At 37.1% G+C, this 9,948-nt stretch overlaps 1 protein-coding gene across 2 annotated transcripts; it reads left to right on the forward strand.

The window, feature by feature from the left end:
• Positions 1–2,213: 2,213 nt before the first annotated feature.
• On the forward strand, positions 2,214–8,859 carry LOC110859629 (RCC1 and BTB domain-containing protein 1). Of its 2 annotated transcripts, XM_035859748.1 has the most exons (8): positions 2,214–2,660; positions 3,035–3,573; positions 3,960–4,028; positions 4,501–4,875; positions 5,370–5,494; positions 7,646–7,758; positions 7,821–7,951; positions 8,006–8,859. In XM_035859748.1, exons 1-8 carry the CDS (start codon positions 2,369–2,371, stop codon positions 8,159–8,161), a joined length of 1,800 nt encoding a protein of 599 aa, XP_035715641.1. In that variant the 5' UTR covers positions 2,214–2,368; the 3' UTR covers positions 8,162–8,859. The 2 variants fall into 2 exon arrangements, with proteins under 2 accessions (XP_035715641.1, XP_021964284.2); XM_022108592.2 differs by lacking the exons at positions 7,821–7,951; positions 8,006–8,859 and adding an exon at positions 6,074–6,127.
• The last annotated feature ends 1,089 nt before the right edge of the window (positions 8,860–9,948 follow it).

A 9,948-nucleotide genomic window follows, 5' to 3' on the forward strand; every position in this document is an offset into this window, starting at 1 on the left:
TCTTCCCCTTCTTCATCCTCATCGTGTTAATCATCACGGAACAACTCCTCCCCGTTATCGTGTCGATTTTAGAAAATTCAAAAACCTCTCTGGCACAATGGGTGACTCAATTGAGCGGAAATGGGCGACCCGAAGACAAATACTTGCGACGCTACTTTACCGCCATGCGTCCCATTCGGTACGTCGCTGGATTAAATGGAAACTACTTTTACGACATAGATAATTCAATCAGGACCTCTTTCCTCTGTAGCATTTTGGATAATGCGATCAATTTATTGATGAGTTTGCCGGTCGTGCACGTAGCATAAAATGTTCGAGTAGGTTCCGTAATATATATCAGATTTCAGATGATATTTATTTAAAATTTTTAGTTAAAGCCACGTACTCAGGACATACAAAAGAAGGTCAAATTAAATAAAAATACACTTTTACGGTCACGAGGAGCTTAATTTTTCAATTTCGTTTTGAAATAAGAATTTTGAATTTTGAAGTTTTGAAGTCGATCGCAAAATTTTAGCTAGTCAGGGAAAGGTCAGGGATATTTAGATGCCATTTAATGTAGGTATAAGACTATTTTAGGCATTATAAATATTGTATTTACTAGCCCATAAGCCCGTCCTAAAGATGGCCCACATTAAGTTTTTTACTAAGGAATTTTATCGACGTTCATAAGAATCTTTTGCACGTTGCTAGGGAATTTTTTTTTATGTTGCTAAGGAACTATTTTAACGTTGCTAAGGATTTTTTGACGTTGCTAAGGAAGTTTTTTTAATATAGATAAGGAAGTTTTTTAACGTTGCTAATGAACTTTTCTTATATTCCTAAGGAATTTTTGTACGTAGCTAAGGAAATTTATTTATGTTGCTAACGTTTAAGTTTCTTAACATTGTTGTACAATATATTGTGCCATTTGTTGTACAACACGTTTCACGATAATTTGTACCGTAAGGTGAACCATATGTTGTAACGTAAATTATATTTCAAATTGAGCCTAAATTATAAAAATGGTCATAGCCGTGCTGTGATTTGCGGATTCAGAAAGCCGGTAACCAATCAGAATACAGAAATGTCACGGAAAGTTTGACGGGATTGACTTTTCGAATTTATGATACTAGCGTATTAGCCCGACTCCCGCCGGGCGACAGTGAATTTTATGTTAAAAATTCAACCAATTAATATTATTGTTTTCTCTACTTTCACTTCCGTTTCGGAAAATTACTTTCACTTCCGTTGCCAAAAAACATTTTCAGCTTATAATATAGATACGTATGCATTAAGAAGATTTATTTACATTATGTGCCGAGTACGCTGGATGTGACGAAGAGAATCCGAACCTGCTCAACTCATTGACACCAAGCCCCACTGAAGCCCAATATTTAATGAATCCGTTGGCAATTAAGTACGTCATTTAAGAGATAACTATTCCAAGTCGCAAGGTCTTTGCACTGGAGAAGGTTACTTTGGAGATTTAAAAAAATCCGGACTTGGAAAATTCGCAAAATTTGCCCTCTATATTTTTGAGTTGTCAAGAGTTACAAATTAAAAACAGGGTACATTTTGCGAATTTTAAAATTCCGGATTTTAAATTTTTGTTAAATCAAATAACCTGACCCAACCTGTTGTAGCATCGAATTCATCTCCAAAGTAACCCCCAAGTCGCTACTCTAAATAGTTAACTCCAGGAGTACAGATTACTCCGATGAATATAAAATATGTACAGTCCTCAATCCATTCTATCCGTTTATACATGTACAAATTGATGGTGTGGGTCAAGTAGAGGTGGGCGATAAGGCTGATGGGTGATAACTGATGACGCAATGCCTACAGTCTCATCCACCGTAAAATATCACGTAGCCACGTGATATTTTACGGTGGATGAGACTGTAAACCACGCGTGGTTTACATTCAACCTCATTCAACAAAGAAAAACGTTAATGCCTCTACTTATGATATATACAGCTCTGTGGTACTATCTCATCGCGACACCCTTGTAACTTATCAATGCATACCTAAATATGTAGCTCGTATAGACTGCACAAGCTTATCTAGCCCAATCAGAATTTGATAATAGAAGTGATGACATTTTTAGGCCAGGGTGGTACATCATTATCACCAGCAAGTACTTAACTTGTGAGTATTGAATACTTCAGATAAGTTATGGAATCCGGAGATAACTGCGACTCTTTGGCGTCAGTGTTTTACCAGCATACAAACCCACCTCATAAATATACTGTTGAACAAATCGAAAAGTATTCGTGGATTATTTTGCAGAACAATTTACAAATATTTTACAAGGTTAAAGACACAAAATCAGTTAAGACTCATACATATTTACAGAACTTACTAAAGTCATTTTTTCATATATACAATGGCTAACAATGTAACACCTGGAACGAGTCGAAAGCCTATGTCTCAAAATCTTCTGACAATTTCGAAAAAGGACTTATCCACTTGGACCGTGTTTACACTTTTGAATGAACCCGCTACTATTGAAGAGGTCGAGCGTGCCTGCGTAATAGGGCCTTTAAGAGCAATCGTCGTAACGAAGAAGGATGACGTTATTATGATCGAATCAAACAAACCGGATGACGTGCCATCCGTGGAACGAATTAAAATAACCGCCAATAAGCTGACACCACTTTGTGGCAAAGGAATTGTAGGTAAAGACAGGTTTTGCTTATTTATTTATATTTATCCCACTGCACTCTCTTGATAAGGATTAATAAAGATAAGGGTTAATTAACGAGTTATGTACACAGGGTGGTTTAAATGTCACGCTATAATGGAAAATATCTCAATGGGAAACATCCCTAAATTCCAATTAGTTACCGAAATTTGTATCTCTGAAATTAAACATTTTAAGAATTTCTTCATCAATGTTCCACCAGTTTTTATAATAAGTAATAAAAATCTGGATCTCAGACCTTGTAACTAATTAAGAGTTAGGGACTTTTCCCTTTGAAAAACTCGCCATTGTAGCGTAACATTTATACCACCCTGTATCTATATTTAAATTTGATCAAATTCCTTCCAGAGCTTTACTCCTATGGCTCTAAATACTTTGCGGCACTAACAAAATCCGGCGAATTGTACGTGTGGGGGTCGAACGTACCCGGCCAAGCTGAAAGTGCCCGTGAGATGGTCGACATATTCGACCTATTCGACACATCTGATGAGGACAGTGAAGCCGACGTGGACTACAAAGTTGAACCAAGCAGCGAAAGTGAGGAAGGCAGCGAAATTGACGAAAACTACGAAGTTGACGAAGACTACGAAATCGATGAAAATCACAAACTTGACGAAGATAACGATAAGTATGACAGCGAGTCATTCCAGATAAAGGGACTAGAATCTGTTAGAATAGCTACTGTCGCCTGTGGAAATAAGTTCATAGTCGCAATGTCCGAAGACAACAAGATTTACATATGTGGCGATTTGTTATTATACTTAAACGGAACAGAATTCAAATACGCTACGCACGTTTTTACACTTTCGAAATTATTTGAGGGGATGAATGTTGCCGGGATATCGGCAGGGAAGGATTGTTTTGCCGCTTTTTCGAAGGATGGCAAGGTAAGTAAGCACAAGGATCAATGATTTAGCTGGTTTATGTCTAAAATTCGGGGTGTAAATTTTTCATCTGCAATATAATTACTGTGCATAATGCCATACTGCTTTGGTTTAACTTTTACGCGAATATTAGCAGTAATTTCGGGTAAAGTTAAATTTATTACCCTTCAATGAAGAAATTGGTACCGAAAATTAGAATTAACGCAAAATTGCGTTAGAGTGTCTCCGCAAACTAGCGATTTATTACTCCGCTAAATTGGGTTGGGCTATAAGTTGAATTTATTGATAATTAGCTTTCCGTGTCAAAATAATTTTTTAGATAACGGTCGTGTATAAGTCAATCTTGGTTGTTACGTTTGTTTAACAATAATTTATCATTTATCTCAAAGGTTGTTTTTTGGAGATCAAACCACGCAAACACGGGACACCGAAAAAAATTACCCCACACGATAAAGAAGGTCAGTAATAAGTGCATATCTACCTTGTTATAGAAAGATCAGCATCAAAATCTTATAATATTTAATGTACCTAGAGTTTTTCATGAATAAATCCGCTTCGTTCATTACATATTTGTGTTTTATTATGCCAGCAAGTTTAGACGATCTTGCCTTGACGGGCAGTGAAGTTAGTCTAATTTTTTCCTCGCCGAAGAGTATACAGAGATAACGAGAGGCTAAATTCTCAACGCATCGATTCACTCGTTTGCTTTATATATGTAGTTGAGATTTTGTAGCTCCCCTAATTTTTTGTAAACTTTGTTAAGATAATGTGACCTGACATTATTTGTCAAAATAACTTGTCTAACTTTTTTAATCTTTGAGTTTTCGTTGGCTAGGTATTTGTTATGCATTTATAATCCGCCATTCTGGAATATTACCGGAACGTTTACGTGATGCTTCTTATACAATCTTTCCATTTTTTACAAAACAGGTTACATGTGGACACTCGCATTTCCTCGCGTTGTGCGACAATGGAGAAGTTTATGTTTGGGGAAACAATTCATTTTCCCAACTTGGCAGCGAAAAAAGAAGAACTACGAATGATCCGATTCTGTTGGAATTTCCAGAACGTGTCACAGATATTTGTGCACATCCAATGTCAAACTTGAGCGCTTGCCAAATGAAAAGCAAGATATTCATTTGGGGAACAGATGACGCTAAGAGACCAATTGGCACAAAGTTTACAAATATTTTGGAACCATTCAAGCAATTGTGCAATGCGTACTGCTCAACCGTGTTGGTCGTAGAAAATCGCTCTGCACTAACAACCCCTGTGCCAGGTCCGTCAATACATTTGGCAACCCAGGTACAAGCTCACCCATTAAGCTGTACACTCGAAACAAAAATTAGTCAAATCAACACCGCCGGTGTCAATATATGACTTAACCGCCTTGGTCACAATTGTGATTCAGGGCGGTAGTGAAATGTTTCCGTCCGGTCATAACATAATAACTACCGGTATCAAAATCATCATAAATCGGAATCAACATTTTAACGGAGGCGGTTAAGTGAAATATTGACACCGGCGGTGTTAATCTGACAAATTTTTGTTTTAGTGTGGTTACCCGATTATTTAGTTCAAAATTATTTTTCAAATGGTTGTTAGGACTATTTAGATTTTTTTAAGTACACAATTTTATTTACAATCGACCAAGCTTTCTACAACGAATGTTGTATTCATCAGGGTCACACAAATGTATGTATTGCCTTTTTATTAGATTATTTAGTGTTTATTAAGTTAGTAGCTCAACTTCTCCACCGTATTAGACGAACGAAATGGTAACAATCTCATTTATATAGGTGACGGGCGACGTATTCTTCTCCATAGATGACGTTCGCATTCCAGGACACAGCGACATTTTGCTTAAGAACAGTCCCCATTTTAAGTCAATTTTAGAAAAAACCCAACCTAAGGAAGGAAAAACGTAAGATTTTGGAAATGTCCATAAACATGTCACGGCTAAGGCTAAAATTTGTGCGTGGCAGACCGTTTGTCGCAAAATGTGAAAACCGGGTGTAACGCGTGACAAAGCGTACTGAGGGGGTTGGGGGGGGGGTCTCATGCATTAGCACTTTAGCGTGACATAATTTGTGGAGATCCCCGGTCTAACAATGGAGGTCTTCCACCGTATGCTCACAGATTTGGACGAAATTAGTGTCAATCGATTGCAAATATAATTAGTATGAAATTTGCAAATGGAACTATCTGCCAATGCGCAGGTTTGGCGGAGATATTTGCATAAAAAGCAGAAAAAATGCGCAGGAAATTTGGAAAATGAAAAATATGCCAGCCTTTTGGTGCGTTTTCTCCTCTTTTTATGCAAATATCTCCGCCAAACCTGCGCATTGGCAGATAGTTCGATTTGCAAATTTCATACTAATTATATTTGTGATCGATTGACACTAATTTCGTCCAAATCTGTGAGCATACGTTGGGAGACCTCCATTGTAAGTTTGAAAACGTGGTTTGGACGATTTGGACTATTTCAATGTGGAATATCTAGAGAATCCTACTCACTTCCAAAGAACCCTTGCAGGATTTTGTAGTACTCTTGAAGGTGAGTCTAACTGCACCTAGTGTAGTTGCCCATGTCTGCCACTTCAGGCAGGGGGCGTGGTCGAAACGGCCCCAAAACACCTGTTTTCTGACCTTTAAACGCATGCACCATCCAAACTATGAGGGTTAGAAAACTGAAATTTGGCACATAGCACCTAAGATAGTTGCTTAACAATATTCAGGGGTCAGTCTCAAGTTCCCCCCACAGGGGGGGTGGTTCGCCCCCCAGGGGGTGTGACCTCACAAAAAAAATTTGGCGCATTCCTTGGGTCACCCTGGTCAAGAACATATATATATATATGATAGGATATGCTCCTTACAAATTTTGAACAAAAAAATGACCATTTTGGAGTCCGTGGCCTGTCTGTCTGTCCGTCTGTCTGTCCGTCTGTCTGTCCGTCTGTCAGCAGGATAACGGGAGAACGGATCGAGATAATCGAAATCGGTTTTCGACATTATACATATGACCCCAGGGGGAGGATCCTATCAACTTTTGGGGTCAGGTGGACCACCCCCACTGGCACCATGGGGTGTGGTCGGGGGAAAATGAGATTTTAACAAAAAATCGAATCTATAGATGAAATAGAGTGAAATTAAGTGATACCGAGTTGTGCCACACCCCCTCAACTCAAGAGGGTGTGGTCGGGGCAAATTGAGATTTAACTGAAATTGGGGGGAAGTGAGGCTGAAGGTACTTCTTTATGTGCGTTTACCACGGTTTATTTTAAGGATTTGTATCCATGTAAGAAATGTACATAATTGATCACATGATGATGGCATGATTTTGTACTCAATGCATGGGTATGAAGTTCAGTTCACTGGATAATTGAAAACATGGTCTGATTCATTCATATTCTTATAAAAATGCACTCACCAGATAAAATTTGTCCTCTGACTACTGGAGATTGCACAATGAACAAGACATCGCAAAATTATTGATGCTTGCATCGAGCCAAGAGCGTTACTTAATTTGCAGCGCAGTATTGGAGATAAAGTAATTAAACATTATTTGCCAATCAGCCACACGTGTAGACAAATAAGTCACTATTCTGGATAAATTGCCAGACTCTGAACTTTGATCACATTACAGAGTATGAATTGTGAATCAGAATCACAACATGTACGTACAATAGAAGTCTCCCAACGTATGCTCACAGATTTGGACCAAACTAGCGTCAATCGATCACAAATATAATTAGTATGAAATTTGCATATGGAACTATCTCCCAATGCGCAGGTTTGGCAGAGATATTTGCATAAAAAGCGGGAAAAATGCGGAGCAAATTTAGAAAATGAAAAATTTGCCAGCTTTTGGGGTGCATTTTCTCCTCATTTTATGCAAATATCTCATATAAACTTGACCATTGGCAGATAGTTTTATTCGCAAATTTCACACTAATTATATTTGTGATCGATTGACGCTAGTTTGGTCCAAATCTGTGAGCATACGTTGGGAGACCTCCATTGTAAGTTCAACCAAAAAAGTTACACATAAAATTTGAATCTTTCAATCCTTTAGCTGGAAGTCAATCGTTGTGACGGATGTAGAGTTTACAACATTTCACGCCTACCTGTTTCTCGTGTACACCGGGAAACTCAATTGTAGCAAGTCTAACATGAAATACATCCTGGGTAAAATTTAATACAACTAGCTTTTAATTTAGGAAATAAATTAACAGCAATTTGTATTCCAGATCTCCTCCTGCTGTGCAACAGGTACAAAGAGGAGGAATTTGTCACCATTTGCGATACCGCGGTAAAAGACGGGTTAACAGTGGGCAACGCGATGGAAACGTTTAACCTTTTGGTGACCTATAACAGCCAGGTAGGGTTCATTGACTTTCGACGTTTAAACATATATCATTCTGCTTACGTCCAGGTGGAGGTAGACCAACGCCTGGAAACTTTGGAGGGGCACGTGCTGAAATTTATTGTTGAAAACAAAAAGGAACTTGCAGCAGAGATTGCCAATTTGTCGGAAACTATGGAACCGGCCAAATTAAAACAGATAATGAGCGCACTGATAAATATTTGATGTCAGGTGGCATATGTATGTAAATTAGTAAATCAGACTTGCATAAAGCAAATTGCATTTGTGGTTATGAATGAATAATTACAAATATAAGAGATAACGTAGTGATTTTCAAACAATTATTGTCATCCAATTTAAGTAAGAAATTCTGCAGATTTTGAACTTAATTTTAAACCCGTCCAGTCTTATACATAATTTGATCGATATGGATCATCAGGATCATTGTTAGATAATTGTTACATGTGGATTTATTCATAGGGATTACATTTCATGAAAATTATGCATTTCAAGTATACAATCATTTCCGGTCACTTTATTTTAAATGCGTCGCTTTATTAACGACAAACAATCAATTCCAAACAAATTATTCACGCTTTATAGCAGCAATTCGTCACGTAGTCACACGAGGGGCCAAGAATATGAAACTCGCAGACCACGTATGAACATACCGAATGGTTGACAGGTATATTCAGAAATCTGCATTTTTCCCCTTCTCGCTGTGACGCTGTAATGGGCAATTTTTTGCATTAATTTACATGCATATAAATTTCACATTTAACCTGCAACGTCATAATACTAGGTCATCAAACAGGTGTAATCTTTGGATTTTTAGGTGCATTAAAATCTTCATATTGTAAAAAACGAAAGGCGATGAACACACTCTAAATAAAGTTGAGTAAAATTTGTGATGACACAACTGATTGTGCAAAATTTACTCAACAAATGTAAAATTTACTCAAGGTTGTGCGAAATTTCTACAATGTTGGATAAATTTTAACTTTCATTTGATAAATTTTACACAACAGTTGTGTCATCGCAAATTTTACTCAACCTTGAGTAAATTTTAATCAAATTTATTTAGCGTGCATGTTTCAAAATCGCCATTTGAATACCTACGTGGAGGAAAGGAAAGTTGAGACACAACAATTCAAACTCAAAACCCACATCAGCCAGCATGCAATTCCACCTTAATAATCAATATTTTCGGAATTGGGCTTCATATTCGTCATCTCCACGAATTTTTGAAAATCTTAATATTGGCACTTTTGACCAATTTTGATTCTTTTTATAATTTTCCTATACCTAGATATTTTGTATGTAAGACCTTTCCAAACTTTAAACCACTTATACGACTCATTTCATATTTTGTATCAAAATGGTTACGTTATTGAAAATTGGAAAACAGTTTAGAAGTTTTGCTCTATTCAAGGTTTATAATATCACGTGCGCAATTGTGTAGCTTTCTATTGCTTACAACATTAGTTTCATGGGCACTGTAAACTTCATTTTAAGGCACGTGTCCGCTTAGAATCCTAATCGTAAACATACATTTTTGGCAAATCTTTTAAAATATAAAGTATAATCCGGTGGAAAAAAATGATTCTAAGGTATCCCTAAACACAGTTATAAATTTATTCTGGAAAAGTTATATATTGCTCATGTTCTTAATTAAATAAAGTCAACATTTACAATTCAGCCCGTGTAAGAAAGCTGTACCCATTTCATGTACACTCTTAGAAGTGTGGTTATAATTTTCTAATAAACGTTATCACCAGACATTTGGTGATAACAACTACCACCGCAATTTTAAGCAAAATATTACCAGATTATAACCAAATGCGTAAGAAGGTTGAAACCGGTCTGAAAATCCTCCGCTGTACAACATCGGTATAATTTTTATGCCAATTGGTTACGATTATAACCAAAAAGTTATATTTCATTATAACCGATATTGTCACCGGACTGTCATGCAGACTGACAATAGTCTGGTGATGCTTTATTTTATTATC

Source organism: Folsomia candida, unplaced genomic scaffold, assembly GCF_002217175.1.
Source record: "Folsomia candida strain VU population unplaced genomic scaffold, ASM221717v1 Fcan01_Sc027, whole genome shotgun sequence".
NCBI classification, from domain to species: domain Eukaryota; kingdom Metazoa; phylum Arthropoda; class Collembola; order Entomobryomorpha; family Isotomidae; genus Folsomia; species Folsomia candida.